This window comes from Dermochelys coriacea, chromosome 8, assembly GCF_009764565.3.
Source record: "Dermochelys coriacea isolate rDerCor1 chromosome 8, rDerCor1.pri.v4, whole genome shotgun sequence".
Taxonomy (NCBI): domain Eukaryota; kingdom Metazoa; phylum Chordata; order Testudines; family Dermochelyidae; genus Dermochelys; species Dermochelys coriacea.
In genome coordinates, this window is record NC_050075.1 from 97,358,130 (window position 1) to 97,377,706 (window position 19,577).

Here is a 19,577-nt window from a genome sequence, read left to right on the forward strand (position 1 = left end):
TATACATACGTCATGAAGCTTATAGGGGTATTTTACACGCTTGAAAATAATAAGTCACCTAACTTAAATGGAGAGTCTGTGGTGTGATACTTATAATATGGACATCAGACTCTGTCGTAAACAGATTGGCAAATGGGAAGAACCACCCAGGACCAGCTCTATTGTGTGAGGGCCATGAGCACACTTTTCAGTGCAGGCAAACTGTATTACACAGTTCAGCCACTAGGTGGTGCAATGGACAGACTGGAAGTATCATTTTGCAAGATTTTACTTTGCAACCAAACTCCACAAGGAAACTGGAGACATACAGACATGCTCTTTAATTTATGCTATGGAGAAGCATATCTTTAAATATTTTACATTTACTGAAGACAGTCACAGAAATTACTATGAAAGGGTTCTGTCTATCTTCGATGCATACTTTATACCTCAGAGAAATGTGATTTATAAAAGGGCATGTTTACACCAAAAAATTCAACCACCAGAAGAATTTGTTGACTCTTTTATCACAGCTTTACTTGCATTGACAGAAAACTGATTTTGAGACTGTAAAACATGAAAATATTGGAGATAAATTAGTTACAGGGCTTGCAGATAAAAATCTTTCACAGCAGCTAAAATTAAAAATAGATTTAACCCTACACACAGCTATTCAAATAGCAAACTAGTCTGAGATGATAAAACAGCAAAACCAAGAGCAATTCACCAAACCTATAAAGCAAGAAACAGCTTAGGAGCTGTAAACAGATGCAGCATAACTGCTGACAGTAATTATCATAAGACCCCTGAGAATAAAATGGACAAATTCCAAGCTAGCTACAAAGTCTTTCAGCCTAAATGCAGGAGATGTGGAAAAATTCATAGCCCAAGACATGTATATACAGGCAAAGGTGCAAGATATAATAAATGCACAAAATACAGACATTTTGCAGCTCTTTGCTGCACCAAAGCAGTCAGGGAGTTGACCCATATTACAGACAGACAATCAAGAGTCACTGTTTCTGGGATCTATCTCATGGGATCACACAGAGCCTGCTCAGATAGTGAAACTGAATATTCATGGAAAGACTACTGACTTTAAAACTGACTCAGGAGCAGATGTGACAGTCATATCAGAAGAGACTTACCATAGCCTTCAACCCCTCTCAGAGATGAAATCATCTGAGATCAATAGAGCAAACTTTACAGATGGCAGATGCAGAAAAAGAAGATGAAGACTCAAAGACTCCAAACTGACCAGAGACAGTCACTGCAATTAATGGACAGCCAGATGACCAAGTTGTTACACATTTGGGTTGTGTAATTAGAAAACCCATACAATTCAGAAACACTTAACAAAATGATATGTACTGAACTTTAAAGATAGCATGATAGTGTACATTTTGTAAAATTTTATACATGGTAGGACTGTAAAACTTAAAGAGGGAGATATAATGGAATGCTAAACTGTACTATACTGTTACCCACTAGGTGGAGCCATGTATAACACATCTTATCTGCACATACAACAGCTCTAACTGGCGGTGCATTAAAGATGTTTTAAAGAAAACACATCTCCTGTAACTCTCTCTGGGATGGAATCTCTATAATCAGTCCAAGACAGATTGCCACAAGACAGATATCAGTGCTAAAGTACTGTGGAAAAACATCAGGGGTCCGGAAATATTACTTCGCTCTATGCTTACAAGGTGGTACCACAGCTACTACTTCAGCAGAGATCTGCAAAGTTTAGTTCTGAAAAGCCACAGAAGCCCAAAGGCCCCTGAGATGGAAACACTAACATGCAATTTAACCACTCTTTTAAATTATTAAGAGTAATAAATTCAGTTTAAGGACAGAAGGGCCACCAGAGCATCTAGTCTAACCTCCAGTATATCACAGGACACCAACATCACCCAGCCACACCACACTAACCCCAATAACTGGAAGTAAAGCAAAAAATTACAGCTCTCTGGAGATTAAACTATTGTATGCTCCAGGCAGAAAACAGGAGGAGGAACTGAGGTAAATCAGGTTTCAGAGTAGCAGCCGTGTTAGTCTGTATTCGCAAAAAGAAAAGGAGTACTTGTGGCACCTTAGAGACTAACAAATTTATTAGAGCATAAGCTTTCGTGAGCTACAGCTCACTTCATCGGATGAAGTGAGCTGTAACTCACGAAAGCTTACACTCAAATAAATTTGTTAGTCTCTAAGGTGCCACAAGTACTTCTTTTCTTTTTGAGGTAAACCAATGCTCGAGGACTCTGCAATGGCCAACAATTGATTAAACGAGATATACCCAGAAAAAACTCACTTGTTCTTGGTTGCTTGTGTGGTTACGGTAACAGAGAACCCAAGAATCCCAGATGTATTTCTACATTTAGGGTACACATGGTAGCTTAAACCAAAAGGAAAAAAAAAAGCTCACATATACAATTCACTTTACATTTACCATCCACAATTACTAAATTAAAATATTGTCAGTACATAGATCTAAGGTTTTAGCAATGAGGCAGCTATCAATTCAAGATTCCCTCTGAAAAAACAAATATCAAATCTCTTGCATCAAGTGCCCTTGGCCTTTTCTTGTTCGGCAAACAAGCTAAGGTGAGTACTCGTGTTGAGAAATCCTGCACTCCAGATCTGTGAAATTACAAGAACCCTTATAGTAAAAGCTAAGATTCTGTCATGGGTATTTTTAGTAAAAGTCAGGAACAGGATGTGGGCAATAATCCAAAATTCATGGAAGGCTGTGACCTCTCCCTTCCCCGACTTTTACTGAAAATACCCCTGGTTGGGGGAGGACTAACAATCAAGCATGGCCAAGGGGCTGACCTCAGACAGTTGCTCCAGCCCCAGGAGGGCTGACCCAACCCCAGCTGCTGCTTCAGCCCTGGGGACCATTGCTCCAGCAGTCAGCCCACTGGCCAGCTGCTCTGGAAGCCCCAGGGCCGATCGCCAGCCATTGCTCCAGTGGCCCAGGGACTGCCCTCCAGCAATGGCTCCAACCCCGCCTCTTCTCCAGCCCCAAGGGACTGACCCAACCCCAGACGCTCCTCCAGCCCTTGGGCTGCTGCTCCAGCAGCCCTGGGGTTGACAGATACTCCAGCCCTGCCACTGCGGAAGAAGACCCATCGGTCACAGAAAGTCACAGAATCCATGATCTCCACGACATAATCATACCATTACCAATAGTCCAGGTACTGTGCAGTCAGGGTTATTGTAACCTCTTAGTTCACAGTAAAGAGCCTAAGGAGAACGGGTTGTAGCTGCAGTTGTGACAGGAGTTAATTCAAGTTCAGCAATCCCCACCCTTTACATATGTGGTCCTGGGAAAGCTATAGTGGTGGCTACTTGGAAGACAGAGTAAAGGCATGTTACTTTTGAGGAAGTCTAGTTCCACAGCCAGAGTCAGTGTTGATCACCAAGCTAAAGAGATAGTCTTCTGCTTAGTCAAATTATGTTACCTTCTGGTTATGGACTCTAACCTGCAGGACAAGCCCTTGCTGACAATTATTTTTTCTGATGAGTAACTTGACCAGTTTAGAGGAGCTTTACTGCACATAACCTTGCCATTTTTACATGGCACCAAAGAAATTGCTGGCTTTGGTTTTGGTTGCACTGTACTTTCAGCCACACTGTGTCAGGAGTTAGTTATCAGGCAGTAGGAAGTTTCCATAGTAACAAAGTACACAGGACTCATCATATATGATAAAGCAGCTGAACAGGAACTGTACCCAATGCAGTGAACTTACCCAAGGGTTTGCTTGGTTCGTAGGAAGTTAAAGCAAGGCTCCTCCATGTGCATCTGAATACAGCATAAGTTCAGTCAGAAGACATTCCTACTTACAGCAACAGATATCTCACAATGGCTGCTTTCACTCAGACTTAGTACCGAAAAATGATCAAAACAAGAAACAATGGAAAGCCTAAACCACATTGAATCCCCTCGCCCCAGAAAGAAATTAGCATGGAGTAAAACTATAACCATGTAAGCGGATTACAAGATATCCTGATATTCAGGAAATTTTATAGGAAGAAAGTTTACTCCGCTGAGTTCATGAGTGAAACCACTCATTGGGTTTCCCAAACACTTATAAGAGAAATAAAAGGCTAATTCAAGTGGGTCACATGTATCATTAAGATCTGTAGTCTCATCTTGACACCAGCCATTGTTTTCATGGCAGACACTGTCATGTATAGGACACAGGTGCTCCCTCTATGGAAACACATTAATAAACACTCAAGCGTTATTAGGAAAGGAACAAAACTTACCACAAGCAGCTCCATAAGGGTGTATTCTCTTAAACTCCTAGCCCCAGACTAAAACCAAAAACATTAATTGAAAACAGTTTAGGGGTTTCTCATGGAGCTAAGAGCTAGGGTCCAAGTTACTAGAGGGGTGGGGTGAGCACGCATGCGCACACGCCATTCAGAGAGGATTTCACAATTAAGTACATTGCAATTAAAAAAAGCAATCTGACTTTCTGGCCTCCAATGTGTCCTCAAAGAAGCCCTCTGAGTGGAAGACAAGGGCTGCTCATGACAAAGGGACCAGAATGGGTGAAAACACAATCTTGAGGTAATCAAAGAATAGGGGGCATCAACAGGCACTATCTGGGGGGAGAAAAGGTGAGGAAGGAAGGCAATATCATGATTGAAGTGGATGCAACATGCCTGCATAAGGCATAATAGATCTAGAATTTGCACAAAATAATAGACTATAACTTCATTAATAGTTTTTAGAAACATGGGCCTTGTTCATGTGTTTATGGGATGACTAGAATTCAAGACATATTCTTAAAATAATGGTTGGAGAATTGTTATGCTGATGGCTTTCCTAATCCAGACTGCACAACAAGTATCAGCAGTCATCACAAGGAAAATAAATAAGTATACTCAAATGTTTAACACATTACCTGATAATAGACTGTCACTTCAGAGTTGGCATCACCTCTGTTAAGGGTTTTCACCTTGCAGAGTAGGTGTGTATTTGGCAGGTCTACCACCCGAAATTGAACAGGACATGGATGTGGCAAGGGAAAGAACTGCAGTTTTCTGAAGGGAGTCCAAACAGCAAAGTGTCAAACACTTGTCCATTCCCTAACCCATAATCTTCATAATCTAGGTGCCTCAATACTCAAAACAGCTTCAATCCCCTCCCACTTCTACAACAAATCTAAAATCACATCCTACTTGAACCCACCATCAGATCTGAACACCAAAACCAGAAGATTTCCAGAAAATAGTGACATTATAGTTAATACATTTCTTTAAAAAAAAAAAAAAAAAAGGAAATTTCAATTGTTTACAACATTCTTCTCCTCTCCACAAAAGAAAAGAAAATGTTAACCAAGACTTATAACTTTGTAATATGATTATAGTTCCCAAGGGAGAAAGGTGAAAGAACCAAAGAGAGATACTCACAGAACAACATAATTCAGAAAATCCTTTGATTCCTAGGAGATAAAACATAAACATAGCTTTCTTTAGAAGAGTGGGATTATTAGCCCTTTAAGCATCAGCTCCAATACATGCTACATCCATCCAGAAAGGGGCCAGCAAATACAGAACTGTCCAGTCCTCCACAGCTTTGCCACATAGTACAGCATTCTGGCTAGACGTTAGCCCAGCAACAAGTCTCTCACTTCCCCTGCAAGGTGACAGCATGGTCTCATCTATATTATTCTGTGGGAAGAAACGGATATCTCCAATCCAAGTCTCATTTGGGAGTTTGTAGCCTCTCAACAAGGCCAGTGTGGAAGCCAGGAAAGAAGAAAGGAAATGAGAGAAATGATTTACAGAGTCTGCTGAGACTCTAAGCTTCAAGGGATATGCACAAAAGGAGTCAGTGGGAATCTGCAAAAAAGCAGCTTGGACCCCTGCTGAGGCAGTGCCAACAAACAAGAGAAAAACAGCTGTTTATGGTAAGTGCTGCAGGATCTCATTGTGCAACTGCAGGGCATCCAGGGTCATGAAATTAATTTAGCTCACAAACTACAGCACATAGTGCTAAACATCTCAAACACTCCATAATACCCACCCATCACTAAACCTCAATTTCTCCTAAAAGCCAATGTCCATGTTTGTCATTACAAGAATCCTCACTCCCACCAATATAGGGATGTATTTCCCAACAGGCTTGACAATCTAAGGACAAATGTTACTGATCAAGGAAAAACTGATGAACACAAAGTGAAGACAGCAAACGGGTTCATGCACCAAACTCACTGACCATGCAACAATGTTTGTGACACTGCATCAATGGGGCCAAACCCTGTTATATCGTTGTTTAAAAAAGCCAGTTAGACTAGATCAGACCTATGGCTGGATTCAGCAGTCCGCAGGAAAAAGTCTTCACTGACTTCAATAGGAGTTTTGTATGAGTAAAGATAACAGAATTGGACCCTAGCGAGGCTTAACATGGTTTGACTTTGCTACATAGGCCGTACCTACATTGGCAGTTTTAGGGAAGTTTTCCACAGTTGTACCAGCACCAGGGGAGCTCCACTGGTAACAAACACTGGTAGCACAAGTGCGAACAGGCTTTGGCCTTTTTTACCACCACACAGTTTAAAAATTACTGAGCATATTTAAACAACATGGGGGGAAAATCAGCAGTGGCCAGTCTACATTTGTTGTCCCATAGGTTAACAGGGTAAGTTGCACTGGCATGAGATACCCCTAAAACTGCTAGTGCAAGCAAAGTTATAGGCTGGCAAAACAGTGTTATAAATGGGGTTTGTGGTAACTGTGTTTGAACAACTTCTAAAAGTGGTGGTTTGGCCAATTAATATAGACTTCAAGCTTCAGCTGCTGAGAATAGTACTCACTCTGCTTGTGACGTTTCCTTGCACTAGCCCCTCCACATATAGATGTGATTTGAAGCCCTTAACAAAGGATGAGAGGGACTCAGTGTAAAGGCCCTTCATTAATCTCCTGTATCTATCTATCATAGACCACTTGCCATGCTCCAAAATTAAAGAATGCACATCTCTGTAATAAACAACAAAAAAGAATAGTTTTAATTAAGTGTCAATTCAGAATGTGTTGCCCAATAGGGACTTTAAATCCTGAACTACTTCTACCCAAGCTCTGTGACCAGCACAATTTCAACTAATCCTAACCAGAAATACCAAAGTACTGGTTAATCTGCCCTACAGCTTCAGTCCTACCTCAGCTCCAAAATGTCTCGGGTAACCTGAGCCCTCAGTGGCATAACTGCTTTTGAATATCTCTGGGGGAAGACTTAAATACTGGTTCCCAGGATAACAACTGTACACTGCTTTTGAATTTTGCCAGGATGTGTCATAACGCAGATTGTTTTTCTTTTCTAGACCACTTATTTAACTCTGTGGACCTCTATTTCAGACTGCTAGTGTTTTTAACCCAGATTGTTACTCAGCCAGCTATAGGAACTCCACAAAGTGAACTGTCATCAGAAGCAGAACTGCAGAGTAGCACAGGCTGTTTAAACAACAGAAGAACATATTAATAAAAACATCTTAAATTTTCACTCTATATATTTGAAACTGAACAGGCAGAGGGTTAATTATAAGGTCTAACCAGTAAGAGCTGAAGCCAACTCTATCTCCCTCCCCCTCCGACCGCCCAGCATCTCCCAGCAATATCAAGCCTGGAGGAAATAGAAGTGAACCCAAATATGCTATGAGGGCTAATGTGATTCTTGGATGTAGGGAGGAGGTATGAACCATTGATAAGACGATTATTGGAATACCGTGTCCAGTTCTGGTGTTCACACTTCAAAAAGGATGTTCAAAAATCAGAAAGGCAAAGCCAAAGGCAGCAGACAAGGAAATGAGGAGGGGTTGGTTGCACGGCACTATGTAACCGCCTGTGGCGGTGCAAAATGGAGACAGCGCATGTGCAACCCAATTACGCACTGCTACCACAAATCTCCGATTACAAGTGCAGTGGCACACAATTAACTGTAGCCCCTGAATTTGATATTACTGTGTTTGCCCCAGAATTTGACAGCACTATAGTCAACCATCTTGTGTGTTCAGCCACTGTCGGCTGAAAACCAAACATCAAATAGTTGCATGTTTGCACTTTTTCTATCAGAATGGAAGGTTGGGACAAAAAGTGAAGGTTTCATTAAAATAGAGGGAATGTTTAGACAAAGACCTTGGTTTTAGGTGCCTCTAATTTGGAAGTTTATTGTTGTTATGACTAGAAATGCTTTGATGCTAAGGAGAATAATGAACAGTGATTGTCTGTTACTAGAGAAATTGTTAGACTATTAGAGGCTATTATGAATTATGCACTTTGTCTGGAGAAAATGTATAAACAGTTTAGTAGAAAGGGTTCTTTGGAGCAGTTCGAGGAAGTTTTCTTTGGGCAAGGATCTGATATCTAAGTTCACCAGCAGCTGAATAGAAGGTGGGCCTCCTCAAAGCCTGGCTGCTGATTCCTCAAAACCATCTCTTAGATTTAAGTAAATAAAAATGCTCTAACCCTACTGCAATAGCAAATGTATGGGTCAGCTTGAGATCTTAAAAAAGAAAAAAAAAGTCATTTTCGGTGAAAGCAAAGACAGTTACCTTTTTCGTAACTGGTGTTCTTTGAGATGTGTTGCTCATGTCCATTCCATATTAGGTGTACGTGCTCGCCACATGCACCGATGACGGAAGTTTTTCCCTCAGCAGTATCCGTAGGGGATGGGCTCTGGCTCCCTCTGGAGTGGCGCCCACATGGCATGGTATAAGGGGCGCCACCGGCTCCCCCATCGTCAGTTCCTTCTTGTCTGAAACTCCGACAGTGGGGAAGGAGAGCAGGTCACTGAATGGACATGAGCAACACATCTCAAAGAACACCAGTAACTGAAAAGATAACTATCTTTTCTTCTTCAAGCGCTTGCTCACATCCATTCCATATTAGGTGACTCCCAAGCAGTACCCCTGGACATGGGTAGGAGTTCATGGACATATAGATTGCAACACAATTCTGCTGAACCCAGCATCATCCCTGGCCTGCTGAGTGATGGCATAATGAGTGGTAAATGTGTGAACAGATGACCACGTTGGGACTCTACAGATGTCTGGGAAAGGGATGTGAGCCAGGAAGGCCGCTGAAGATGCCTGTGCTCTTGTTGAGTGGGCTCTGACGATCGGCGGCAGCAGAATCCCCGCCAGGTTGTAACAAGTCTTTATGCACGAGGTAATCCAATTGGAAATCCTCTGCGAGGACACCAGGTGACCCTTCATCCTATCCACTGTAGCGACGAAGAGTTGAGTCAATTTTCGGAAAGGTTTGGTGCATTCTAAGTAGAAAGCCAAGGCCCTTCGGACATCCAGGGCGTGAAGACACCTCTCCTTGTACGGTTTGGGACAGAACACTGGGAGGAAGATGTCTTAGGTCACATGGAAGGTGGAGACCACCTTTGGCAGGAAGGCCGGGTGGGGCTGCAACTGAACCTTATCTTTGTAGAAGACCGTGTACGGAGGTTCTGAGGTCAAGGCTTTAATTTTAGAGACCCGTCTTGCTGATGTCTTGCCATCAGGAACGCGACCTTCCATGACAGATGGGAAAGGGAGCAGGAATCCAGCGGCTAAAAGGGCAAGCCGGTGAGCCTAAAGAGGACCAAGTTAAGATCCCACTGCAAGACAGGGGCCCATACCTGTGGGAAGTCTCTCTCAAGCCCCTTCAGGAATTTGACCGTCATGTCATGGGAAAACACTGTCTGTCCTTGGATCGGTGGATGAAAAGTGGAGATGGCCACAAGATGCACTCTAATGGAAGAGTGCGCCAGGCCCTGGTTCCTCAAATGAAGCAGGTAGTCCAGGACAGTCTGTATGGAGAATGCGAGGGAGAGATGCCACGTTCGGACGCCCAGAAGGAAAACCTCATCCGCTTGGCCAGGTAAGTCAGTCTAGTTGAGGGTTTCCTACTTTCCAGGAGGACCTGTTGCACTCCTTCTGAACAGGTCCACTCCTCCGGAATCAGCCACTCAGTATCCACGCCGAGAGGGGAAGGGACCCGAGGTTGGGGTGTAGGAGTTGACCATGGTCCTGTGACAGCAGGTCCGATCGGTTGGGCAGGGGCCAGGGATGGGCTGCTGACAGGCTCGTGAGCGTGCTGAACCAGGACTGGCGAGGCCAGGTTGGGGCGATCATGACGACCTGTACCTTGTCTCTCTTGAACTTTGCCAGGGCCCTGCTGATTAACAGAATCAGAGGAAACGGGTACATCAGGCTCCCTGACCACAACAGGAGGAAGGCATCGGAGAGGGAGTCCTTGCTTAGACCCTGTCGAGAACAAAACTTGAAGGGCTTCGGGCGTCAATGGCACCTGAAGCTGGCTGGGGTCTGCACCACTATCTGGAGTCACAGGCAAAGCCTGGTATGGACTGTACTGCTTGACTTGAGCAGGGGCCCAACTTCCCGAGGGGGATGTTGAGCTGCCCGACACGGATCTTGGCTCTCCCCCTGCCCTTTCTTTTCCCTGGTGGGAGGTAGGAGATCTTCCCCTCACAGTCTTTTTTGGCTTCTTGATGAGCCTTGGAGGGAGACTGGTGCCAGCTCGTGGACGGTGCCAAGAGAGCACTGTGCACAGAGGCCACGGTGCTCGGTGCAGAGTCAGACCGCTGCTCCTTTATCGGAGTGAGTGCTGACTCCATTAGGAATGCCCTTAGAGAGATATCATGCTCCTTCTTTGTCCTAGGTTTGAAGGACTTGCAGATACAGAACTTGTCATTTATGTGCCCTTCACCTAAGCATCTTAGGCAACTGGTATGTGGATTGCTAACGGGCCTAGGCCATTTGCAGTGATTGCAGGGCTTAAAGCCTCGGGACTGGGGCATGGCCTGACCCCCGGCTGGGCCCCGTCCAGACTAACGAAGAGTTTGAGAACTACTATTCATGGTAACTAAGAAACTACTAACTATATATAACTATTTTACAGGATTTCAAAGTTTGCAAGAACAGAGAAGGAACAAAGCTAGCAGAAGCAGCAGATGTTCCAGCAATGTCACTGGCGGCAAAAATGAACTAAGGGTGGGGGGATCTGCGATGCCCATTATACTATGCCATACGGGCGTCACTCCAGAGGGTGCCAAAGCCGGTCCCCTACAGATACTGCTGAGGTAAAAACTTCTGGCACCGGTGCATGTGGTGAGCACACACACCTAATATGGAATGGTCATGAGCAAGCACTCTAAGAAGAACTTTAGCTTGTGCCAATTATTTATCAGAGAGATGAGCTGTGCCCCACTGATTTATTGCTGACCGCCTGGAGAGAAACAGATAACTAAACTGCTTTGGGTTCTGAAAACCCAGGGTAACAGGACCTTCCAGGATAAGAAGGGGAAATGGAAAAGTGGCCGCGAAGGACACCGTTTTTCAGAAGATTCTGGAAGATTGTAGCATAGGCACCTTGATCCCACAAATGGGAATATGCAGAGACCACTCAAGAACCACAATTACTTGCGGGGTGGGTTATGGAATGAAAAAAAATTCTTTTCCCCAATTCGTAATCCAAGAGACTTGTTTCTAGGTATGTACAGATATGAACATAAGAACGACCATACTGGGTCAAACCAGTAGTCCTTCTAGCCCAGTATCCTGTCTTTTGACAGTGGCCAATACCAGGTGTTTTAAAGTGAATAAACAGAACAGGCAATCATTGAGTGATCCATCATCTGTCGTCCTCTCTCAGCTTTTGGCAGTCAAGAGGCTAGGGACACCGAAAGCATTGGATTGGAGCCTTGATCGTCTTGGCTAATAGCCACTGATGGACCTATCCTCCAGGAACTTACATTCTCTTTTGAACCGCATTATAATTTTGGCCTTCAAACTTTCCCAGGCAATGAGCGCCACAGGTTGTCTGTGCACTGTGTGAAGAATTCCTTTTGTTTGTTTTAAACCTGCTGCCCATTAGTTTCATTGCGTGACCCCTGGTTCTTGTGATATGTGAAGAATTAAACAACACGTCGTTCACTTTCTCCACACCATTCATGATTTTGTAGACCTCTATCATATTCCCCCCTTACTCGTATCTTTTCCAAGCTGAAAATGCCCAGTCTTTTTTCATCTCTCCTCAGATGGAAGCTATTCCATACACTTAATCATTTTTGTTGCCCTTCTCTGTACCTCTTCCAATTTTAATATATCTTTTTTGGAGATGGGGCGACCAGAACTGCATTCAATATTCAAAGTGTGGGCATACCATGGATTTATATAATTGCATTATGATATTTTCTGTCTCATTATCTATCCCCTTCCTAGGTTTCAGAGTAGCAGCCGTGTTAGTCTGTATTCGCAAAAAGAAAAGGAGTACTTGTGGCACCTTAGAGACTAACAAATTTATTAGAGCATAAGCTTTCGTGAGCTACAGCTCACTTCATCGGATGCATCCGATGAAGTGAGCTGTAGCTCACGAAAGCTTATGCTCTAATAAATTTGTTAGTCTCTAAGGTGCCACAAGTACTCCTTTTCTTTTTATCCCCTTCCTAGTAATTCCTAAAATTCTGTTAGCTTTTTTGACTGCTGCTACACACTGAGGATGTTTTCAGATAAATATCTAAAATATCTCCAAGATCTCTTTCTTGAAATCAGCTAATTTAGATCCCATCATTTTGTATGAATAGTTGAGACTATGTTTTCCAATGTGCATTACTTTCCATTTATCAACACTGAATTTCATCTACCATTCTGTTGCCCAGTCACCAAGTTTTGTGAGATTCCTTTGTAACTCTTTGCAATCTGCTTTGGATTTAGCTATCTTGAATAATTTTGTACTGTCTGCAAATTTTGCCACCTCACTGTTTACCCCCTTTTCCAGATCATTTATGAATATGTTGAACAGCACTGGTCCCAGTACAGATCCCTGGAAGATACCGCTATCTATCTCTCTCCATTCTGAAAACTGACCATTTATTCCTACCTTTTGTTTCCTATCTTTTAACCAATTACTGATCCATGAGAGGACATTCCCTCTTATCCCAGGACTGCTTACTTTGCTTAAGAACCTCTGGTGAGGGATCTTGTCAAAGGCTTTCTGAGAGGCCAAGTACACTAGTCTCTAAGGTGCCACAAGTACTCCTTTTCTTTTTGCAAATACAGACTAACACGGCTGCTACTCTGAAATCTATCCATTGGATCACCCTTGTCCAGATGTTTGTTGACCCCCTCCAAGAATTCTAATAAATTGGTGAGGCATGATTTCCCTGTTCAAAAGCTGTGTTGACTCTTCCCCAACCACTCCAGTTCATCTAGGTGTCTGATAATTCTGTTCTTTACTATAGTTTTAATCAATTTGCCTGGTACTGAAGTTAGGTTTACTGGCCTGTACTGTAATTGCCAGAATCACCTCTGGAACCTTTTTTTAAAAATTGTGTCATATTAGCAATCCTCCAGTCATCTGGTACAGAAGCTGATTTACGTACCACACTTAGCAGTTCTGAAATTTCATATCTGAGTTCCTTCAGAACTCTTGGGTGAATACCATCTGGTCCTGGTGTCTTTTTACTGCTTACTTTATCAATTTGTTTCAAAACCTCCTCTACTAACATCTCACTCTGGGACAGTTCCTCAGATTTGTCACTGAAAAAGAATGGCTTAGGTGTGGGAATTTCCCTCACAGCCTCTGTAGTGAAGAACGATGCAAAGAATTCATTTAGCTTCTCCACAACGGCCTTATCTTCCTTTAGCACCTTGATCATCCAGTGGCCCCACTGATTGCTTGGCAGGTTTCCTGCTACTGGAGTACTTAAAAAAAAATTACTTTTAATCTTTGAGTCTTTCGGTAGTTGCTCTTCAAATTCTTTTCTGGCCTGCCTAACTGTGCGTTTATACTTGATTTGTGAGAATTTATGCTCCTTTCTATTTTCCTCAGTAGGATTTAACTTCCAATTTTTAATGGGTGCCTTTTGGCCTCTAACCGCTTCTTTTACTGTGTTGTTTAGCCATGGTAGCACTTTTTTGGTCCTCTGTGTTTTTTAATTTGGGGGTATACATTTAATTTGAGCCTCTGTTATGGTGTTTTTTTAAAGTTTCCATGCAGTTTGCAGGCATTTCACTTTTATGACTGTACCTTTCAACTTCCATTTAACTAGCTTCCTCATTTCTATGTAGTTCCCCTTTCTGAAGTTAAATGATCCTGTGGTGGGTTTCTTTGGCATTCTCCCCCCATATACGAATGTTAAATTTAATTCCACTGTAGTCTATCTAATTAGCCTTCTCACAGACACTCACTTGGCCAGCATCTCTGGCTTGATCAGAATATTAAAGTAAGTCTTTTTTAGCTGCTCTGTTATCATCTCAAAAACCGCTGGAGTAAAACTGAAGTCAGACAAGTGGTCAATGATGAGCTGAAAGAGCAGCTGGAAAGAAAATAAAATATGGTTTTCTGAACCACTTTTACCAAATAGAAGAATATTTTTTTTTGCCAAAGAAGATTATTTTGAATTATATCTTGTATAAAAAAGGAGGCTTATCTAATAATCCATGGATCAACATGAACTGCACTGTATAGATCTATTAAACATTCTAATAAGGTCTTGAATAAATACATTAATTGGTTAAGAATAAGCTAACAATTGCCAGGACATCTCATGCTCAGAGCATTCAGATCAATGAAGAATTTTGTTAAATCTGTACGGATCTCATTAAGGTTAAAAGAAAACTAACTATTTTTATATAGCTAATTTTTAATAATGTAAAATGCATTCACAGTTTGTTTTATTGCAATGCTATAAATTAAATGCATAAAACTCAGGAAATGAAAGTTAAGATTCTTCCAGTGTCAAACTCACCCACACTGCACAAATATTTCGACTGCTGTGTTTGTAAATTAGGTGAATTAATACAGTTTTGCCAACTTCAAGAGATTAAAATCATGAGACAGATACAAAAAAAACATGAGATTGGCTCAGAAAATCATGAGTTTTTAAAAGAAGATTACATGTTCTTTTAGGTCTGTCCTTTGAGTTTTGAACTCCCCGTCCCGTGTGCATACATGCGCGTGTTTGCATGAATGCATTTTCCCTTTAAGACCTTTTCCATTCAGTTTATCCAGAACACCTTGTTCAGTTCTGGGAGAGCACTTCATCCAGTTCTCTGGGATCCAGAAAACTTAGTTTGACTCTTTCATCAGTCAGGTTCCTTTATTTGGTGTACAGAAAAGCTACATTGAGTTGATCAGACCCAAGTGTACAGGGTGGGTATAGGGCATACCACACAACCAATGTTACACAGAAAACCTCTTTCTTTATATACATTTACACATTACATTGCATCACACATTTTGGGATTGACTTGGTTACTTTTCAGGAACGAATCCATGTGCAGCATGCTCTGTAATGCATTCTCCACACTCAAACTACTCTTTACCTTCTCTCTATATTCCTAACTTATCTTTTCCACTGTTAGTAAGTAGTTTCCTGGGTGTTCTCCTCTTACCTTAGCTGGCTCAGATATTCTGTCTTCTTAGCTTACTAACCTAGTTACTGATCTTATTTAGCACAAAAAGAAAAGGAGTACTTGTGGCACCTTAGAGACTAACAAAATTTGTTAGTCTCTAAGGTGCCACAAGTACTCCTTTTCTTTTTGCGAATACAGACTAACACGGCTGCTACTCTGAAACCTGTCATTATTTAGCACAAACATTCTGTTTTCAGCCTAATGATCTACCTTCCTAACTCTATCCTTCCAGACATGAGGCCTCCCTTCACATACTAATTACTCATGACAGGCCAGACCTCAGCTACAGTGAGTGTGTGTATGTAAGCGAGAGAATTAGTGTTGCCCACTCTTACAAATCCATAGGGTAAGGTGATTTTGGCCCCTGCTGCAGAAGCTCTCACCCCATGTCCACCCTTCTCCTGCCCAGCAATTAATCCTTTTCCCACATCCCCCCATTAGTTCTGTCCCCACCAAGTTCAGCACCCACATCAGTCCCCAGCCTCCTCAGTTCAGCCCCCACAACCCATTGCCCCACCACCACCTCTGCTCCTCCTAGGGTTTTCACCCTCCTCTCCCAGGCCTGGGGGGAGGGGAGCTGCAGCAGGGTTCCCTCTTCCCCTTTGCAGACTAAAGGGGGAAAGCTCCAGGGTTCTTTACCCCTTTCTGCCGTTCCGAGGCAGGGTGCAGTGGAGGGAGAGGGGGAAGGAGGAGCCAAGGTACCGTCCTGTCAATTTTTCTCACAGAAGGGGACAGGGGAGCAAGGGAAGGAGTCAGAGCTGCCCTGAGCTGCTGGGCTCTTTGCTCCCTTCTTCTCCTCCCCTCCGGTGAGAATGGCAGGCAGAGCAGACCAGGAAGGAGGAAGCAGAGCTGCACTGAGCTGCTGGACTCTTTGCTGTCTCCTCCATCCCTGTGAGAAAGGCAAGGGGAGGGAAGAGATTCTGTTAGCTTTTGGCAGGCTGAACTTCATGAAGGGGCTGGAGGAAATCACAAGACAAACTCTAGCACCTTCTGAAATCTCATTATGCACACAAAAAAATAATCATAGGAGCTGGAACTACTGTTAACATTACCAAGAAAATAATTTGCTCAATATGTAAGGATCCTGTCATCAGCGCCTATGTTTGCAACTGATCTTCTATACCACGGATTGGTGGAGTTCATCCCATATCAAAGATTCTTCATGTGGATAGGGAACCCTGTCATATTGAACAAATAATCAGCGGTCACAGGCACCAGCAGGTACCACAGAAGAGCAGTTGAGAACACACCTGTTGACAATAGGAGCTATACTTATCCAGGCAATGGCAGCAGCAGTCAGCAACTGATATACCCATCAAGCCTGTTGCCCATACAGCCTACTAGGCATTGCCTGTTGCCCACCAGCCAATGCATCACCATACTCTTCCCTTGCTTGTCTATGTTCCATGACCCAGATCTGCTCCCTCTCTTGATGGTAGCTCACCCTTCTTGCTCTCTTCCATGCTGTGTTCTTTGCTCCCCATTCCAATTTCACATGACATGGGGTATCTATGCCTCCCCATAGATCCTCCTCACCATTTGCCTTGGTCTCTAGGACACTCCTACAATCAGGGGGGAACTTGCATCTTATCCATCTTTATCTGGAGGGGCTATTCAGAAGTCACAGCTGTTTAAGGAGTGCACCAGCTGTGCTCCTACTGCAGTTCCCCTAGTGGAGTCACCCCTTCTAATTTTCTCCCCCAAATCTCCATGGTCTTCAGACCTTATCACTGTCCACATACCTTTAAAAAAAAACTCACCCCAAAAGATATTAATATGATTACATTTACACACACATCACAGAAAGACATGGTCAGTATTTACAAAAAACTATGAAAACTTAAATTATAATTAAGGTTCTTTATAACTCCATATACCCAGTGCTTTAAAGTGAAAAAAAATAGAAGTTAAAGTTCTTCACATCTGCATACTTAGCTATTTGAAAAAAAAAAGTATATATCTTTTCAATAAGTGTTCTAAGGCATTATGTAATGGGATATAATTACATTTATCTATTAGATACACAAACATTCAAATCTTTTTAAGGAAAGCTGAGTGTGTACATGCACATAAATGCATACAATAAAGAAGGTAGAGGTTTAATATCTACATCATATTTTCTGTTATTTGGTATAGTATATAAATATTAAACCAAAGTGAGGCTCCTTTCAAAACAACAATTTTCCTTACAAAATGTTTAAAGTACTCCTGCCTCTTTGTTGTGTTGACATGCTCAGCTGCCCTTCTCCTGTCTCAAGTCCATATATCTCAGAGAGTAAAGATGGCAACTTCCTGATTCATTGTTAGTTTGCTATTACATGACAAAGATATCCTACTCACTCCATGCAATTAAAGAATAATCTTTTTAAAAACTTTGGTTAAGATAAAATAAAGTATGTCAGATTTTGTTACTTTTAAAATCTTTTAATTGGATTTTCATGCCCCAATGCACCAAAGAGACTGGTTCTTTCTCCCTTCCTACCCACTCATTATCAATCTTTGTCACAATGTCTCCCTACTAACCTGCAAATCTGCACTCACTGATCCTGCTGGTTTCTGAGCAACTCTTCAGGAAGTCCATGAGTTAACTGGACTAATAGTATGCAAAACTATCATCAATAAATAGTTGAAAAACCATTAATAGATTAATTGAAATTAAGACACCAATATTTCAGGTCTTTGAGTTGTTTAGAAAGTGACAGTCAGCAAAAGGTTAGTTGGTCTGTACTAAGGTAAGGAGGACATAGCAATAGTACTTACAGGTAGTTTATGATTGAATCCTTTCACTCGAATGACCAAACCATGCTCTCCAGATACCAGTTTATATTCCAACTGAGCAACGTCGGCTTCGTATGCAGGTTCAGCAAGGTTGTGAGAAAGGATATTTACAAAAGTCTCAAAAAGTACCATACTGTATGAATGAGGAAAGTGAGGGTGGGAATCAACAAGGGAGGGTGAAAAGAAACAGCCTTAAAATCAATAGAGTACACAGATAAAAAAGTGTCCAATAGAAATAAACTATTTCACTGGGCAGCTAAAAACATTTAAAACTTAGAATTTAAAATAGTACAAAAACATTCATTTTTCTATAGAGATTTTTCTCTGGGCAAAGCAAAAACCTGAAACACAGAGTTCTGTATTTCTCTTTATTCAGTAAGCACACAAAACTACTTAGTAGTTTTTTGGGATTAAATTTAAAATCTTTTTGGATCAAAAGGAAAACTTATTCAAATTACAAAGTATTTCAGGATAGTATAACAATCAAGTCAACTACTGCAGGATATGTAGGTAAAAACCAAACTGGTATAAATAATGGATTTTTTTAAGCAACACGACAGCTTTCAGTAAAATTTGTTTGTTGAATATTGGGGTTTTAATATAGAAAATTGTGTGTTAATGCTATTTGTGTAAAGACATTTGGGAGACTCACAATTTTATTAAGCATTGGAAGAGCTATAACAGAGAATTAATATGTACAGAATCATAGAATCCAGAGGAGAACAAAAAAAATTTAGGTTTAGAAAACATGACCTACAAGGAAAGGTTGAAAGAATTGGGCATGTTTCATTCAGAGAAGAAAAGGATGAAGAGAACATGATAACAGATTTCAAATATGTAAAAGGTTGTTATAAAGATGACGATGACCAACTGTTTTCCATATCCACCAAGGGTAGGACAAGTAGTAACTGGCTTAGTTTTCAGCCAGGAAGATTTAGGCTGGATATTAGGAAAAGCACTGTAACCATAAGAATAGTTATATCCTGGAATAAATTACAAAGGGAGGTTGTGGAATCCCCACCATTGGAGATTTTATGAACAGATTAGACAAACACCTGTCAGGTATGATCTAGGTATACTTAATCCTGCCTCAGCATCGGGGATGGACAAGATGACTTCTTGAGGTCCCTTCCAGCCCTACATTTCTGTGATTTCTATGATCTTGAGGTTTGTTTCATTCAAAGGAAGGTCTATGGGTTGTTGTTTTTTTCACCTGAAGACGAATTTTAACTGCTAATACTATACTACAATTATAGTTGTATATTGTTCTGTAAGACAGATAAGAGAAAGATAAATCTTTACCTCTTTGCAGACTGCTGTATCAGTGGGGAGATCAGATGGAAACATACGTAAGCTGAAATTTGAAAAAGGTTGATATGA

General features: G+C 41.8%; 1 protein-coding gene across 1 annotated transcript in view; it reads right to left on the reverse strand.

Moving 5' to 3' along the window:
* Window positions 1-19,577, reverse strand: part of LOC119860086 (nardilysin-like) — an 82,076-nt gene that overhangs the window by 4,767 nt on the left and 57,732 nt on the right. Inside the window, exons 18-26 of the mRNA XM_043520304.1 lie at window positions 19,500-19,551; window positions 18,180-18,330; window positions 14,193-14,320; window positions 6,813-6,975; window positions 5,407-5,438; window positions 4,899-5,037; window positions 4,255-4,302; window positions 3,735-3,787; window positions 2,294-2,377 (exon numbers count right to left, since the gene is read on the reverse strand). Of these exons, the coding sequence (XP_043376239.1) occupies window positions 2,294-2,377; window positions 3,735-3,787; window positions 4,255-4,302; window positions 4,899-5,037; window positions 5,407-5,438; window positions 6,813-6,975; window positions 14,193-14,320; window positions 18,180-18,330; window positions 19,500-19,551 (850 nt within the window). The remainder of the gene's footprint in view (window positions 1-2,293; window positions 2,378-3,734; window positions 3,788-4,254; window positions 4,303-4,898; window positions 5,038-5,406; window positions 5,439-6,812; window positions 6,976-14,192; window positions 14,321-18,179; window positions 18,331-19,499; window positions 19,552-19,577) is intronic.